An 18155-nucleotide genomic window follows, 5' to 3' on the forward strand; every position below is an offset into this window, starting at 1 on the left:
GACTATGACCCGCTGGAAGACATGGGCACAGTCATCACCTAGTGACAGGTTTGGTTCAGAGGAGGTTCCAAATAATTCGACTTCATGGGAAAGAATGACTGTTTAAAGCAGGAACCAACTCAGCAAATGAGCAGAGATGCTGCTCTGGTGGCCCCTGGTAGAAGCCACGGGGTTAGGATAACGCTGCTTTAGTAAAGCTGTAACCACAGAAGGAACACTTCCCAACGCTTCTGATCTTTACCCCAGGACAAAGCATGCAGACCGTCCCTGTGGTGGGGTGTGAGCTGTACCTCCCCAAACAGGAGGTGGGGAGGAAGAGGGCAGAGTAGCAGAAGCCAGGTCTGACCCACACGAGTCCAGCACTGGGCCCGACACCATTTCAGGGGCAGAGATGCTGACGTGGGAGTTGCCCCAGGCCACGTGGGCAGTTAGGGTCCCGGATGCTGTGAAAACCTCACCAAGTGGGGACGGAGCCCACCCTGCCCATCTGCTGCTGTTGAACTCCATTATCTACAAACAAGTGTACACAACCAGGCTCAGAGGAACCGAGGCCTTTTTAAATTTTTTCTGCGGGGGGCGGGCAGTGCCCCAAGCTCATCTGATTCCAGTGCAGATGCAGTGGGTTGAATGGTCCCCCCAAAAGATATGTCCCCTGGCACCTGGAAATGTGATCTTACTTGGGTAGCCTCTGTTTTCTTTTTGGCAGTGCTGGGGATCAAACCCAGGACCTCACACATGCTAGGTAAGTGCTCTGCCACTGAGCCACATCTTAGCCCAGTGTGATCTTATTTGGAAAGGTCTGTGCAAATATAGTTGAGAATCTTGAGATGAGATCATTCTGGATTAGAGTGACCCTAAATCCAAAGACAAGTATCCTTAAAAGGAAAGAAGACAGACTTAAAATCAGCATATAGTGTCACAGCCATGTCAATGTTTATAGCAGCTCAATTCAATATAGTTAAGCTATGGAATATAGTTAAGCTATGGAATATAGTTAAGCTATGGAACCAACCTAGGAGCCCTTCAACAGATAAATGGATAAAGAAAATGTGGTACATATACACAATAGAATTTTTTTGGGGGTACTGGGGATTGAACCCAGGGCCTTGTGCTTACAAGGCAAACACTCTACCAACTGAGCTATCTCCCCAGCCCCCACAATGGAATATTAATCAGCCTTAAAGAAGAATGAAATTATGGCATCTTCCAGTAAGTGGATGGAATTGGAGACTATCGTGCTAAGTGAAATAAGCCAACCCCCCCCAAAAAAAACCAAAGGACAAATGTTCTCTCTGATATGAGGATGTTAACACACAAAAGTGGGTGGGTGGGTGGAGGGAAGAATAAAAGTTCCCTGGATTAGACAGAGGGGAATGAGGGAAGGGAAAGGGGACGGGAATAGGAAAGACAGTGGAATGGATTGGACCTCACTCTCCTAGGTTCACGTACGAATACACCACAGTGAAACTCCACGTCATGTTCAATCACGAGAATGGGAAGTTCTACTCCATGTATGTGCAATTTATCAAAATACACGCTACTGTCATGTATAGCTACGGAGAACAAATAAAATGAAGTCGTTAAGATCTTTCAAAAAAAAAAAAAAGGAGGGGAGAGGAGCCTTGGAGGTGATCTTGGAGGCAGACATTGGAATGATGTGGCCACAAGCCAAGGAATGTCCAGAGCCACCAGAAACTGGAAGAAGCAAAGTGAGCCACTCCCTAGAGCCTTCAGTCGGGGTGGCCTTCCAGCACCTCGCGTTCAGACTTCGGGCTTCAAAGCTGTCAGAATGGATTCCTGTTGTTCTGAGCCACCTCGTTTGCTACGGATCCCAAGGAAACTAAGACAGCAGGTTCTGCCTCCAAGGGGAGCCACCTCGGAGACTCGGGGCCCAGAAGACTGGGGAGAGCTCAGTTTTCCTCGGGGGTGGGGAACAGAGTTGGGAGGACCTGAGAAGGCAGAGAAAGAGTTTTGTGGGGACTGGGGTGTCCTCGGGAGGGGAGGGGGTGGAGGGCCTGCTGAGTGCTCACCCAGGGCCAGGTGGCTCAACTCTGAGGACAGTCCAGAGCACGACCAGCGTCTGAGGAGGTTCCCTGCAGAGCTGCCGTCTAGGCGTCCGTGTCGGCAAACCACCCGTATGTCAGCGGAAGGAGGCACAGTGACCTGGGCAAAGGCCCGGGGGTAACAGGGCCCGTGGTGAGCCGGCCTCCCTTTCCGTAAACTCCACAGCCTCAGATGTGACCAACCATGGGTCAAAAGTATTTCATTAAAAAATGGTGTCTATCCTGAACACGTACAGGCTTTTTTCTCGTTATGATTCCCTCACCAAGACCACATAACAACTATTTCTGTGACACGTCCATTGTGTTGGTGTTCTAAGTCATCCACAGATGATCTAAAATCTGTGTGCAGGTCCCGTGTAAATACTCTGCCATTTTGCAGAAAGGACTTCTGCATGGGTCCTGGGACCAGCCACTCATGGATGCTCCGTGGAGGACTGTATGAGAAACAGCATCTGGAAGAGAGCTTCAGGATCGATTCCTAGCAAAGAGCTGTGCATGTACGAAGCACTCTCTCTGTCCCTCTCAGAAAAGTAGATGTCATCTCAGATGAAGCCAAGCCCCACGGACTCCTCTGAGGACAGGGGAACTCAGGGTGGGAAGGAGGTATGTCCACAGGACACCTTTCGATACTGTTTAAATGGGATGCGTAAAATCTCACCTCACACAGCATGCTCTAAGCTACGTTTAGAATAACTTCCAACTTCTCGGCGACCCCCGCAAAGCCTGCTGCAATCTGCCTGTGGTCTTGATGACCTCTTCTCCTCCCATTCCCCCTCTCACATCAGTCAGCCACACTGGCCTTGCTCTTCCTCATGGTAAGTATGTTCCACCCCAGGACCTTTGCACTTGCGCTCCTTTGACAAGAGACAGTCTTCTCCAATATTTCACATGGCTACTCCCTTCTCATCATTTAGGTCTCAACTTTTTCTTCCATTCCACAAATATTTATGGGACACACTCTCTGTCCAAGGCAATACACTAGCTGCTGAGTATATACAGTAATAAGAGACAAAAACACCAGCCCTCTGAAGGCTTATATTTTTTATCAGAAGGGGAAATACCACTCTTCAGAGAGCTCTTCCCTAACCATTTTGGCTGACTTGTGTAATTTTTTACAATGCTGGAAAGGAACCTAGAGTCTCACCCAAGCTAGACAAGTGCTTGATCACAGAGTTACACCCCCAGTCCACAAGATTCTTTTTTATTTTCTTCACAGAACCTATTGGGACCTGTAAATTTCCTATAGAAAAGGGCTCCCTGCATGCCCAGAATAGAAAGCAGAAAAAAAAAAAAATCCTCCTTTCCCAGTATGTGTCGTAAAAGCACAAATTGCTGTGGACAAAGAGAAGACCTGATAACTTCCAGGGGAAAGAAAAATCCATTTTCAAAGAAAAAGTACTCAGAATGACAACAGACTTCCCAACAGAACACTGGAAACCAGAAGATAATGGAATGTCATCCTGTATCTTACAGGAAAGTAATCTCCAATAGAAAATTCTATACCCAGCTCAACTATCACTCAAGTGTTGGAACAGAATAAGAATATTTTCAGACATGCAAGACCTCAAAAGTTCACCTCCCAATACTTTTTCTCAGTGCAGCAGGCTCTGCATATCTGCAGGTTCTGCATTCATAGAGCCAACTAACCAGGAATAAAAAAATATTTAGAAAAAAATCCCAAAAAGCAAAACTTGAGTCTGCCACAGGCCATGAAATATTCTGAATCCATGCAAAAGAACTGATACGTAGGCATTGTATGAGGTAGTATATGTCACAGAGATGATTTAAAGTACATGTGAAGATGTGCCTAGGTTCTCTGCCAATGCAGTCCATAAAATTATGGAAAAGACTTGAATTTCACATTCATGGATTTTGGTATCCAGGGAGGATCCTGGAAGCAATCCCCTTTGGACACCTAGGCACAAGAGGAAATCAGAAAAAAGGGAGGAAGAAAGAGAGGAAGGGGTCCAGCAGACAGGGCAGCTACTGTGCCTCGGCCTGCATGCTGCTCACCTCAGCTGGAGTGACAGTCAAAAGCACTGGCAGGGACATCAGGAAAGCACACTTAAGAGATGACCCAATGTCTTTTAAACTTCCATGGGAGGTTTTTGGTGAAGACATAAGGAATGTTATGGATTAAATGTTTGTGTCCCCCAGAATTCACACGGAAGCTCGAACCCCTAGTACAATGATAGCGGGAGGTGAGGTTTAGATGAAGTCATGAAGGTGGGGCCCCCAAGATGGGATTAGTGTCCTTATAAGAAGAGCTGCTAGAATTCTCCATCTATGTGCACATACTATGGAAAGGTCATGTGTGCATGTAGTGAGAAGGCAGGCACACCGGGAAGAGAACCTGAGCCAAGAGCTGATCTGCCTGCACCTTGATCGTGGGTTTCGCAGCCTTAGAACCGTTAGCAATAAATGTCTGTGGTTTGATCCACTCAGCCCACGCTCTTATTATAGCAGCCCAACTAAGACAGCTTAGGACTTCAGCATACGAATTTAGGAGGGGACATAATCCATCCCATAACACAGGACCAGGGACCTCCTTGGCAAGGGCACAGGACACAGAAGGTCTCCTAGCCCCGTCAGTAGAGTCTGGATTGCCTTGGACCACCTAAGCCCCATCTGGGTCCAGTACCCACCATCCTTGAACATTCTAGACCCTCTCCGCACCCCAAACACTCATGAGACTAACATCTGTATGCAGTTCTGTGAAGTCGGCCCCTGGGCCACTGGCCAGGAACCTGAGCTAGCCGAAGGGCTTCCCGAAGTGGGGCTGGCAGCTGTGGGCAGTCCTGGCAGTCTTTATCCTCCGGACACCACTCCCCCCTGCCCACCACTGTGATTTGGACGAGGGTCCCCCAAGGCCCACGAGTTGAAGGCTTGGTCACAAGGGTGGTGCTATTGAGAGGTGCTGTGGACCTTTACAAGATGTCCCAGGGAAGTCCCTGGGTCACTGGGGGCATGCCATCAAAGGAGACGGGAGCATCCTGGTCTCTTCCTCTTCCTCTCTGCTTCCTGGTTCAAGAGGTGAGCAGTTTGCTGCACCACGTGTTCCTGCTGTGATGCGCTGCCTCACCACAGGCCCCAAGCAACCCATCATGGACTGGAACTCCAAAACCATTAGCCAAAATAAACCTTTTCTCTTTATAAGTGAATTGCCTCAGATATTTCATTATAGTGATAAAAAGCTAATATACCTCCCAGCATGTGCCAATTCTGCCCCCATGGTTACCACAGGGGTCTCCTCTGCTCAGGCTTAGAAGGTGGATGTTCTGTGACCACAGTCTATGAAGTTTGAAAGATCCTCATTCATGAGTAAAAAGGAAAGTAATGAGGAAGAAATAAATCCTGCCATAAGGGGGTACCTCCCGCTTGTTCCTCCAACCCCACCCCTGGTCCCCAGTCTCCCAGGACTCCACCTGGGCTCACCTCGGACACTGTGCCAGTCTCCAGGAGAGCAGCCACCACGTAGGCGGTCAGCGGGACTGTGCCGTGGATCCCACCCTGAAAGAGAACGCACAGGTTCACCCCTGTCCCAAAGGAGACAACCCACCTCCCGCCATAGCCCTGCCTCCACCACGGCCCCTCCTCCCTCTATAACCCTGACCATCACCCAACACCGGCCTAAGCCCTGCTCGGGCCCCGCCCCTCCTCACATCTCTAGCACCGGGCCCAGGCCCGGCCCCTGCTCAGGCCCGACACCTCACCCAGCGCAGGCCACGCCCCCACCGCCCAGCCCCGCCTCCAGTCTGCGCTTCCTCCCGCCCTGCTCTAAGGAGCAGGACAGGGTGGGCAGGCCGCGAGGTCACTCACCTGGATGTCCTTGTTCAGGATCCTGCCCACCGCGGGGAAGGCTCCATCAGCTCCCTGCTGCTGGATGATCCAGCCCTTGGCAGCTGCCAGCTCCTGGGGGTCGATGAATATGAAGCTCCGGGCCTGCGCGAAGGACTTCAGGACAAAGGCTGTGAGCCTGAAAGAGCACGAGGTGGGGCTGGGGGTGTGTCACAGAACACGTCCCCTCTCCACGTGCTGGGCAAGGGACAGCAAGCAGGCTCCCTGCACCGCTGGAGGCTCTGTTTCCTCATCCGTGAGCTGGGAGGGGCCCACACCACCTCCACAGGCCTCTGTGAGCACTCCATGCACGAGGGAGGGCTCAGAGCCAGCACCCAGAGGGGCCTCACGAGGGCTCGGGCCCCCTCTGTCTGAACCCCTCAGCCCAGCACTACTGGCCCAGCACTCAGGCCTTCTCTGTGAGCTGGCTTAGCCTTGCCTCCGCTGCCACTTGAGAGAAGCCCTGTAGGTACCTACCCAAAGACATCCCTTGCTTGTTCCTCGCCAAAGACCCATGGTCTTCTTCAGCAGTTATGACCCTCCCTTGGGGGCCTGGGCCCCTGAGGGCCCATCTGTGACATTCTAATCCCTAAACTGGAAATGGCTTTGAAATGGGCACAATGCTGGGAGCCGGTGCAGCCCTTTTGTCACCATGAGGGAAGTAGCTGCTGTGCTGCTTCCATGGGGACCGTTAGCCTCCCTGGCCCTGTGGTGTGAACTCCCACCATGGATTTTCATGTGATTTTCTGTTGCTTGCAGCTGAAGACATTACATGGACCTACTAACTTCTGTTATTCCCAGTCCCACTGGGGCCCTGGACACATCAGGCTTCAGAAGACAAGGTTCCTCTTGTCTTTCAAGGTTTAGCCCAGGCATGTCTCCCTAAAGGAAGCTTCACAGGTACCTCCGCTCCGGGGTGGGCTCACTGCCTCTGGACCCCTGCAACTCTCCCTTGTCCTGGGTACCACCCTACCTCTGTATCACCGATCTCTACCTGCTCTGTTGCCTGTCGTCCACCCCGTGCAGATGGCACCAAGGTGCACCCTCACTAAGAGTTGACGGGGTCAGAGAGTAAATGAAGAGGATCACGGACAGGAATCAGGGAGCCAAGAGGATGAAAAACAGAACTGTCAGCAGAGGAAATGCACCAAATTCAAGATCAAAGAATAACCTGTCCCCTACAAAATCAAGTGACTCTAGGCTGTTTTCGTGTCTCACCTGAAACCTGAAACACAAGCCTGAAAGTAAATACACTCCAAGGCCACCCATACCCACCCCCGAGTTACTGCGCCTGGGCCAGGGTCCCTGCCAGACGCTCAAATCCATCCTCTTCCCCCAAGCCACGACCCCGCCTCTCGCAGGCCACCCCACGGCAGGCATCTCCCAAGCCGCGCCCTGCGACGCCACGCCCATCAGCGGCTTGCCACGCCCATCCCCTGCTTGCCACGCCCCATGATGCTACGCCCATCCCCGGCTGTGCTCTCAGCAGCCAGAGGGAGATTGACGCGTGTAACCCGGATGTGAGCAAAGACAGCTCTGGGCACCAGGGCACTAGAGGCATGGAATCCCCGCGTTCACTGTCCCGTCCTCTCCATTTCGCTCTTCTCGCTTCCTCTTTTTCTCTGGGTGGCACTGTGGATGGATCCCAGGAACACACCACCACTGAGCCACATCCCCAGCCCTTTTCAGGGTGTTGCTAAGTTGCTGAGGCTGGCCTCGAGCTGGGGTGACAGGCTATGCCACCGGTTCAGTTCCACTTTTCCCTTTTTAAACACCAACAGGAATGAACATATTGCACATCCATACCATGGAATGCCGTTCAGGGATTAAGAGGAAAGGGACTCACACATGCAGACACAGCGGAACCCAGCACGCAAGCATGTTGCTCAGTGACTGAAGCCATCAGGACAGGGCACATGTGCTTTACGACCCAACCATGTGACGTTCCAGAAAAGGCAAAACTTATAGAGTCGATAAAGAGATCAGTGGGAGGCAGGGGTTCGGAGGAGAGGGACGGGGGATCTTTAGGGCAATGAAAATATTCTGTAAGGGACTGTAATGGCGGATGTGACACTGTGCATTTGTCAGATGCATAGAATGGATGAGGCCAATCCAGACCATGTGACTTTCTAATAGTGAATCCACACCTCCATCAGTGGTAACAAACACCCCACTAAGGCCAGATTTAATACCAGTGGAAAGTGAAGAGGAGAGGAAGTTTGGGGAACTTCAGTCTACTTAATTTTCTGCAAACTTAAGACTGTTCTAAAAAATAAAAGTGTGTTAACTAAGTACACACACCCATACACACAGGCCACCCAGAAGCTCGGATCTCTGGACGCTGTGCTCAGAGCCCTCTGTGGATGCCCCACTATACCCTGAACCCAATCCAAACTCCCCGCTCTGCTGCATCTGGCCCTGAGCCCCTTCCTCATTTGTACCAGACCACTCTCCTCCTCGCCCCCACAACTCCAGTCACTGTGACTTGCCTCAGTCCTACCCCAGGGCCTTTGCACCAGTTGTTCCCTCTGCCTTGGGTGCTTCCTTCCTTGGATTTCTGCATGGCTCCTCCTCACCTCCTTCACATTACCTCCTCTGGGACACCTCTCTTTGTGTGGGGTCTCCCTCCCTCACTGGGCAGTGAGCACTTGCAGGTGAGGAGCCACATCTTGTCTCCTAGGACTAAGACCAGGGACTGGCACAAAGTGAGTGCTATGACATGGATATGGTGTGTCACCAAAGGTTCATGTGCTGGAAGCTTGGTCCTCAGGGTGGCGATTTTGAGAGGTGGCGGGACCTTTAAGAGGTGGAGCCTAGTGGGAAATAATTAGGCATGGCGGGTACCACCCTGGGAGGACATGAATGTCCCTCTCCTGGGAGTGGCTAAGTCTTGAGGAACTGGATTGGCCTCCTCATATGTAATACATAAAGTAATTCAGTGTGTCACCCTCTCTCTCGTCACGTGACCTTTCTCTGTCCTGCACTCCTGTCATGTGACTCTCTCCACCATGTGCTGAGATAGCATGAGAGCCTTGCCAGAGGCCAGTGCTGGTGTCCTGCCCTTGAGCTCCAGACTGAGCCAAATAAGCTCCTTGTCCTTGTAAAGTACTAGCTTTAGGAACTTTGTTACAGAGACAAAAAACAGACTCAGGTAATCAGCACACACTGTTGAACAAATAAATGGGTGTACGCTGGGTCCATGGGACGATTTGATAGGATCCAAGTCTTAAGGCTTTCAGGTTGCATTTTGGACCTCTCAGGTATGTATTTAGGGGAGACACCACCAGGATGCCCCTCATGCTGGGTACCTAGTACCGCACTGAGCATGCCCATTGATTTATCCCACTGCTTCCTGGATCCAGGTCCCGAGAGGGATGTGTAGTGAGGAAACAGGCTCAGAGAGGTTGAGCATCAGGTCCAAGGTCACACAGCTCACAGGAAAGAGAGTCCAGGTTTGCCCAACTTCAGGGTGAATGTGGCTCCCTGTGTTTATCGCGACCTTATCCTACCATGTCCCCAGGACAATGCCTGTGTTCAGAAACTAGTGAGAGGCACACGGGGAGACAGAGGCTTTTGGTGTTACATTTGCTTTGTGCTGTGGCGGGTGGTTTTTCCTGCTCCTGCTGTGCACTCAGTCCCAGGAGATGCTGAGTGTGCATGAGGGAGGCGCACGCCCAGCACCACTTGCAGCAGGGGCCTCCTGGGCTTCTGGGGATCGGCAGCCTTTGGACCAGGACTCAGTGGCTACTCTCTCCTGGGGGGACCTCTGCTTGCTGGGGTGTGGATGGGGCTGTGCCTCCGGGACTCAGTGCGGCCGTGCCCTGAGACGGACGGGGTTCTGGGGGGCACTGGGCAGGTCACCAGGCTGGGCCCCCTGCAGGAAAGGGCTCAGCAGGCGCCTCCTGCCCCATGGCCTCCAGCATTGCGGCTGGGCCACAGGCCCTCGGTCAGTGGACCAGTGGTTTCCAGGGCCACAAGGGAGGAGCCCAGAGACGCACAGGGGTCGGGAGGGGAGACCCAGTCTGGGAGGTCCCACAGGATGCCTGGACCTGCCGCACCAGCACATCCCGGGGCACACGACCCGGCTGGGGCCTGCTCGCCAGGGAACGGGATCCCAGGCTGCTCCTCCAGCGCCCGCGGCGCCCACGGCTCCCGCGGGCCGTGGCCTGGGCGGTGGCCCGGGCCTGCCCATGTCTTCCTGCCCGAGGTCACGCCAGTCCTCTATCCCATGGACTCTGGGGAAGCTCAGAGCACTCAGGGGCCAGCGAGCGAGGGCGGGCTCCCGTCACCATGGCAACAGTAGCGGAAGGAGTGCCAGCGACATCACCGCCTGTGCCCAGGCCTGGCCGCCCCCCAGGAGCCCCGAGGCGGGGGCCAAAGCTCTCCCGGCCCTGCTTCCTGCCACGCACCCAGGGTCTCAGACCTGGGGTCCACATGCCCGGGGGTGCTCACCACATGCTCCCCGACGCGTCCCGCTCCCCGAACGCACTGTAGGAACCGTCCTGGTGCTTGTAGGTCAGCTGGCGCTGATAGCCTGCGGAAGGAAGAGAGGGGACACCTGGCACCTCCCAACAATGTCACTTCACACCTGGGGTTCTTGAAACTGTCCTGCATCACCTCTGGGGTCCTTGAAACTGCCCCACACCCACACCTGGGTCCCCGGAACGGATGGCACACACATCTGGGGCTCTGGAGACTGCCCCACACCCACACGCGGGGCGCTTCATTCGCCTCTTACTTCCTGACATGCTTCTTTGTGACTCCTGGTCACACGCCAGCCCTCAGTGGTGCCCAGGTCACCAATGAAATGCACCATCGCTGGGCAGCACCCTCTGTTCCCCAGGGTGCCCACTGCTGGAGCCGGTGGACCCAGGGGATGGAAGGTGCCAGAGCGGCCACAGCAACGAGCGAGGAGGGCGGGAGGCTGTGGCCACGGGGCCTCCAAGGCTGGGCTGGGAGTGTAGGGGCAGCTGGGGGCCATGGGGAGGCGAGAGGATGGCAGGAGGGGCCTACGCTCTGGGGCCTCTGTGTGGCCGGAAGGAAGGTCTGCCACCCAGGCAGCTGGCAGGCCGGGGCTGCTTCCAGAGAGATGGGACATGCGACAGAGAGACTGCTGGGTGGACAGTGTCCCTCCCGATTCACGTCCACCTGAGCCTCGTGATGGAGTCTCGGGAGAATAAGGATCTCGCAGATGTGAAGCCAAGATCTTCAATGAGATCGTCTTGGATTTAAGGCCAGAGGCTGGCGTCCTCATAAAGAAGAGGACCCGGCAGAGGAGATGGCCACCGACGGACAACGGAGGCAGAAGACAGGGCCGAGGAGCGGCCGGAGCCAGCAGGAGCCAGGAGGGGCCCGCGAGGGCCTCCCTCTCTCCTCCGCGGAACAGCCCTGTGTCCGTGACCTCCAGGACCATGAGGCGGGTGTGGTTCTGAGCCACCAGTTCCTGGTCCTGCAGCCCGACGCCCGATGGCAGGTGCTGGGGAGATGGGCTGACTTGGGCGCATCTGGTCGCCACTGGTCAGGTGGACACCAGGTCAGTGAGGTCAGGCTGCCGCTCACAAGCAGGGGTCACCAGACTGGCCCTGGATGGGTCACCAAGGTATACCTGTGGCAGATGGCCCGTGTCCCCTGCCCTCAGGCCTACGTAAGTGCCGGCCGAGCCCAGTACTGGCCTTCCTGAGGTCCACGTCCACCTTCACGGAGCCAGATGTTCTGGCTTTCTGCTTCCACCTGAGAGTCGGCCATCGGCCATCACACGTGTCCCTTCCCTGTCCACGAGAATGGGCGACTCCATGTCACCAGAACCACCGTGGACGGCTTTGAATGCAGCAGAGCCACCGCAGGGGCCTTACGGCCAGGAGTGGGAACCCCAGGGCGGGCCCTGGAATGCAGGTGCCCACGCCTCAGTCCCCGAGTGGGGTCCTTCTTCAGTGGGTCAGCCTCCCCTTCCACTCCAGCTCCAGCCCAAGGCCAGGAGCAAAGCCCAGGAGACCCTGGGGCCTTGGAACCAGCTAACTTAGCTCCCTCACTACACAGATGGGAAACTAGGGCACCGAGGAGCAGCCTCCAGCTGAGCACTCAGAATGGGGCCTGAGACGGGAGCGAGGTTCCAGCTTCTACCCAGCCCACCCTATGTGGAGGGGACAGGAAGGCAATCAGAGTCCCTGCCCTCCACACACCCTAAGGGCCTGATTCATGGTAATGGAAGATGTTCCGTGCTGTATGCTCTATTTCTGAAGATGTTCTGTACGGTGTCATTTATCTCTGAAGATGTTCGGTACGGTGCCATTTATCTCTGAAGATGTTCTGTATGATGTCATTAATTTCTGAAGATGTTTGGTACGGTGTCATTTATTTCTGAAGATGTTTGGTACGGTGTCATTTATTTCTGAAGATGTTTGGTACAGTGTCATTTATTTCTGAAGATGTTTGGTACGGTGTCATTTATTTCTGAAGATATGCACTGTTATAAGGCACAAATAGCAACACAGCTCACTGGTGCAGCTAGCTGGCAGGAGGGTAAACTCAGAGCCAACAATAATGAAGATCACACTGAATTTTTTTCTTTCCCAAATTTTAAAAATAATGTGATTATATTGCTTTTGTTGTGAAACGAAGATCTCTATTTTTTTTAAAAAAGGTGTTGTTGCTGTCCTGTGGCTAAGCAGCAGTATTAAGAGTGTCACCCTAACAGCCACGACCCTGGGCTCCGGTGGACAGAGATGGATGGGGCACCCTGAATGGCCTCTCTGGCCCACTTCCTCCCATCTGCGCCTGGCAGGAGCCACCCCCAGAGGCTCCGCCCACTGCAGGCGCGGCCTCCCCTGCCCTCCCCCAGGCGGCCGGCTGTACCCTGGACCAGGTAGTTGGTGGTGTCCTTCTCCACCTCCGGGCTGAGCTGCCGGGTTCTCTGAAGATACTTCAAGACGAAGACGTTGGGGGCGAAGTGGACCATGTTCTGCTCTCCGCAGCCAAAGGGCAGGCGCAGGAGGCTGCTGAGGTGGTTCAGGGTTGGCCCCATGACGTCTCCTGGCAGGAGGGAGGGAGGCTGGGCTGGAGCCGCGCCAGTCCCGAGAGCTCGGCAGCGGCTCTCCCTGGGGATGGGGCCACCTGCTCCATCACTGGACCCCAGCCCGGGACTGCGGGCGCTGCCCCTGGGGCCAGCTGCTCCCTCTGTCCACCCGCACGGCGGTGTCCCAGCTTTGCACCACCTGCCCTCCCTCTCCTACGTGCCTCTGTGTTTTCAGGCCCTAACTTGGATGTGTATTCTCTAGCTTTTCCTTCTTTTGAATGCTTTTTTTCTTTCTAGGTTTTAAAATAGATGCATTTTAAGGCTATAACTTGTCTTCAAAGTGCAACTTTAACTGCACCCACAAACCTCAGGAAGTCAGTGCAGCCATTCTTGTTCCATTCCAGGTACTTTCTTCTAGCATCCGGTATTATGTGTGATTTTCCCTTTGACCATGAGTATTTAGTATTTTTTAGTTTCCATACACATGGGACATTCTGGAATATAATGTTCTCTCTCTCTAATTGTGTGGTCTTCTGTTCTCCATTCCTTTGGCATTCTGACATCCTCTGATTGACCTCTTTGTCCCAGACACTGCCCATAGACCCCCTGGGATAACTGCAGTTCACTGAACCAACCTCCTTCCTCAGCCTCCTCATGCCTCACCGAGGCTGCCATTGCCTCTGCACTGCTTCTGTGGCACGACCTGCCCGCTTCCTCACGATCCTCCTCTGGTTTCCCATCTTCCTCTCCACTTTTCTGTCTCACCCGAGTCACAGGCACTGGCACAGGGTCTCCTCCTCTGCTGCCCGTTTCCTTCCTCCGCTACACCTCTTGCCTCTGTCTTGTCCACTCGCCCTGTCCCCCTGCCCTCCCCAAGCCAGGCTGTGGACAGACACCTGTGATGGAAACGGCCGCCCGAGCAGACCCAGGGATGGCGCCCTGCGGGACCCCCAGGGTGAAGGCCTCGCCGGAGCTCTCGCCCGCCTCTGTCTTCCTCCAGATGCGGAACTCGCCCGCAGAGCCCCAGCCGGTGGAGAAGCCGATGAACTGGACCTCTGGTGGCCTCGGGAGGGCCCAGGCCACGATGACGGACTCGTTAGATGGCTCTGGACCGTGGCCAACCTGGAAAAAGAGACGGAGGCTGCTGGCTGCCGGCAGGAAGCGTGCAGTGACACGCCATCACCTGTGAGGCAGGGTCCATGGTGTGAGGCAGGGTCCTCGGGGGCCAGAGGTGAGGGAGACTCGAGGTCATCCTCAGCAAGGTCTGTGGGTTCCAGAGTCACTGGGCTCCCAGGAACTTCTGGGCCTCCACATACGCTGATCCCTGTACCAGGAATATCCTGTTTTACCAGGCAGACTCCTATTCATGCTTCAAAACCCAATGTCCCCTGGAACTTCGTGTTAGCCGTTCCTTTACTAAGTCCCCTTTTCTGGGCCTGGAAAGCGCCCTTGTCCCCGTTCACCTGCTCACATCCAGTCTCCCAACCACCCTCCCCCTTCCTTTCCTTTTCCCTTTTCCTTTGTAAGCAAGTCCAGACAGATTGCAAGCCAGCTGAGGGGCCCTCACACCTCTCCGCCCCCCAAACCTGGCAGAACAGGATGCAGCCAACACCCGCAGGACGCAGGTTCCACTCACGGGCTGGGCCGGGTACCTGAATGAGCCCGTCGCGCCAACTGATCCAGAACGTTCTGAACTCATCCCAGGAGAGGATCCTGGCCGTGTGAGCACTGGCCACGGGCTCGCCCATCTTGCTGGTGGAGATCCACGACCTGGTGTTCTGGCGGCCCCCCAGGACGATCTCGATTGTGCCCGCCGTGTCCTGGGGCCGCGAGGACAAGGCCACGCGGGCGTCGTTGTGGGCTCGCACGGCCACGTCGAAGCGGGTGCGGCGCTGGGGCCGCGGCACGTACTGGAACTCGTATTTGTTGGGGGTGGAGATGTGGATTCTCTCTGGATGGAGGAAAGGAGGTGGAGGGCTGAGGGGGAGCCTGGAGGAATCCACCACCCCCACAGGTGACAGGAGGTGACACAGGACACGTGCCAGTCTCCCCGGGGCTCTGCACACAGCTGCAGGGGTGCTGGCTCAACGGCAGCACTGACGGTGGCACCCGGGGCAACACTCGGGGACAAATCCAGCAAGGGACACACAAGGCGCCAGAAACTGCACGGGCGGCCGCAGGAAGTGAGAGGACCCAGGGCCACGGAGAGCTGGACTCCGGGGGGACAGCTGATCCTTCCGCAGCCTGATCCACAGGCTCAGGGCGAATCCCAGAGAAGCCGCTAAGCCGACTCTAGAAGTTTATGGGAAACCTAAGGGCCAAGAGGACCCCAAACGGCTGCGGTAAAGAACGACGTGGAAGGACCCTCACCACTGGGCGTGGAGACCTACTGTGCAGCTACAGTGGGCGCCGCAGGTGGGATGGAGGAAAGGCAGACACGTCCACGGGACAGACAGGGAGCCCAGGAGGGGACCAGGCGCGGACGACAACTGATTTTCAACAAGGTGCAAAGACGCTCCCCCTAGAGAGGAGGGGTGTCTGTGTGTGTGTGTGTGTGTGTGTGTGTGTGTGTGTGTGTGGCACTGGGGATGGAATGGGGGCTGGGGAGTGCTCTACTACTGAGCCACGTCCCCGGCCCTTTTTAAATTTCATTTGGAGACAGGGTCTCTCTGAGTTGCCCAGGCTGGCCTTGAACTTGTGATCCTCCTGCCTCAGCCTCCCGAGCAGCTGGCATTAGGAAAGTCTTTCATATAAGCGATGCTGGAGCAGTGGGTGAACCGTGTGCAGAAAAAACGAATGTCGGTCCCTACTGTGCGTGGTGTCAGTTCCAAATAGATCCTTGCCACTTCAGAAAACATAGGATTTGTGAAGATGTTTTAGACACAACAAAGGCATAATGCATAAAAGGAAATAATGGTAAGTAGGATTTCACTAAAATTAAAAACTTCTGTTTCATGGATGACACTATTAAGCCTGGTGCGGTGGCGTACGCCTCTGACCACAGCCACTCAGAAGGCTGAGGCAGGAGGGTCGCAAGTTCTAGACAGTGTTGGCAACTTAGTGAGAACATTGCAAAATAAAAAATAAAAAGGGCTGGGTATATAGCTCAGTACCTAGCCATGAGTCCATCAATGGGGGGAAAAGGAGAAGAAAATATTTATGTGTAATTTGTTATATGTCAATTATGCCTCAAAAGCATCTTTAAAATGTTATTGACTTCTTAAAATATGAATATACTTATAATAGTTAATTACAACATTAAAAATAGAAACACGATATGAAAGTACAATCGTATGTTCCAGAATGTTCCATAACTTTCCATTTATGGAGCAGTCATTGCATGGAAGTCATTTTGAACTGCTGTTCATAGAAACTTTGCAATAGCAAAGAAAAATGGTCAGGAGCTCTTACACGAAGAAGGTAGGATGTAAGATTATACAGTGCACGAGCCCACAACTATTTTATAACAATAATCAACCCTGTGAAAACAAATACAGCAATGTGTCAGAGGAGGTCTGCTGTGGGGGTGAACCAGTGCAAACTGTTTTCCTTCTTTCTATCTCTCCAAATTTCCTCTAAAACATATTTATCGTTTTTCATTTTCCAACATTTTTTCTGTGGTAAGATGCACATCACTTAAAGTTGACCACTGTACCCACATTTCAGTGTACAGTTGAGTGGCATTGAGTACTCATATGGTGGAACTGTCCCCACTGTCCGTCTCTAGAACTCTTTACATCCTGCAAAACTGAAACTCGGCACGCCTCCCTGAACCACGTTCTGCTTCCTGCCTCTATGGTTTTGACTCCTCAGGGCCTCATACCTGTGCAATCATACAGTATGTGGACATATGTCTTGTTTTTAAACATGTCTTCACTTTAAAGTTTTCTTGAGATATTCACATGCAATTGTAAGAAACAATACAGAGAGAGCTCTGTGCCCCCGTGCCCCCACCAATCTTGCAAAATTCTAGTACAATGTCACAATTGGGATATTGACATTGATACAACACACTGATCTTATTCAGATTTCTCCAATTGTGTGTGTGAATGTGTGTGTGTGTGTGTGTGTGTGTGTGTGTGTGTTCAGACAACTTTTCACATAGGTGGAATTTTTCTTTTCTTTTTCCAGTACTGGGGATTGAGCCCAGGGCTGCTCTACCACTGAGCTACATGCCCAGCCCCCCAGTCCTTTTTACTTTTTATTTTGCTAAGTTGTCCAGGCCAGCCTCAAACCTGAGATCCTCCTGCCTCAGCCTCCCAAGTGGTGCGGCTGCCGGTGTGCGCCCACGCCCAGCTCCCAGGTAGCTTCCTCTGCCTTTTTTAACAGTTCCTACACCACAGGACCCCAGCCCTGTCCGTTTGAGGCTGTACCCACACCCTCCTTCTCCCTCTCTCTCCCTAACTCCCAGCAACCCCTGACGTGACCTCCATTTCTAACATTTTTGTCATTTCGAAGATGTCGTGGATGGAACAATTCATTCCCTCAATTCCCTTCATCCAAGCTTCGCCCAAACTGTGGTGCGTGCCAATAGTTTGTTCCTTTTGGTTTCTGAGGAGTGTGCCGGGATTCTGGCTATGCAGGAAGTGAACACACACAACTGTAGGCTGCACGCAGGAAACCGGAAGGACTCGGCGCCTGCTGTATGCATCGTGTGCGTGAACTCCGGGTGGGAAGGATGCCGGGCCCTTCCTCTGGCTTGGGCTGTCCCTGCTGGGGACATCTGACTTCCCAACCTGTCCCCAGGAGGGGTGCTGGCTTCCAGGGGAATGGCCGTCACCGTGTGGCGGGGGATGGGTGGGGGGACTCACCGCCGGGACAGAAGAAGGCGCTGTAGGTGTAGGATCGGGGCGCTCCTTCAGGCTGCAACGGAAACGGGCGCTGAGCGCTGGGGCGGGCGGCAGTCAGCACAGAGGGGCGTCCAGAACCCCCGGCAGCAGCTCCGTCCCAGCCAGGTAGTTGTGCTGCAGGGCTCGCGAGGAAGCAGGGGAGGGGGGTGACACCAGGGTCACAGACACCTGAGGATGACCTGTCCACCCAGCTCCTAGGTCCAGGTGGGGAAACAGAGGCCAAGTCGACCCGCCCCTGCTTCCGCGCCTGCCGCCCCTCCCGACCCCCGGTGCCCAGAACACTGTGGGGACCTGAGGCCCAGAGACGTCCTCGAGCACCGGAGAGGCCCAGGGCGGCAGGAGACGGGCCACCCCACCCCTCTTTCTCCTGTCCCTTCTACCTGGGCTCCTATT

At 54.2% G+C, this 18155-nt stretch overlaps 1 protein-coding gene across 1 annotated transcript in view; it reads right to left on the bottom strand.

Moving 5' to 3' along the window:
* The window catches only part of CPAMD8 (C3 and PZP like alpha-2-macroglobulin domain containing 8), a 75549-nt gene that overhangs the window by 10629 nt on the left and 46765 nt on the right, over positions 1–18155 (bottom strand). Inside the window, exons 23-29 of the mRNA XM_079116630.1 lie at positions 17724–17775; positions 14565–14863; positions 13809–14034; positions 12753–12929; positions 10353–10434; positions 5883–6039; positions 5499–5573 (exon numbers count right to left, since the gene is read on the bottom strand). Coding sequence (XP_078972756.1) covers positions 5499–5573; positions 5883–6039; positions 10353–10434; positions 12753–12929; positions 13809–14034; positions 14565–14863; positions 17724–17775 — 1068 coding nt within the window. The remainder of the gene's footprint in view (positions 1–5498; positions 5574–5882; positions 6040–10352; positions 10435–12752; positions 12930–13808; positions 14035–14564; positions 14864–17723; positions 17776–18155) is intronic.

This window comes from Sciurus vulgaris, assembly GCF_902686455.1.
Source record: "Sciurus vulgaris genome assembly, chromosome: 16".
Classification (NCBI taxonomy): domain Eukaryota; kingdom Metazoa; phylum Chordata; class Mammalia; order Rodentia; family Sciuridae; genus Sciurus; species Sciurus vulgaris.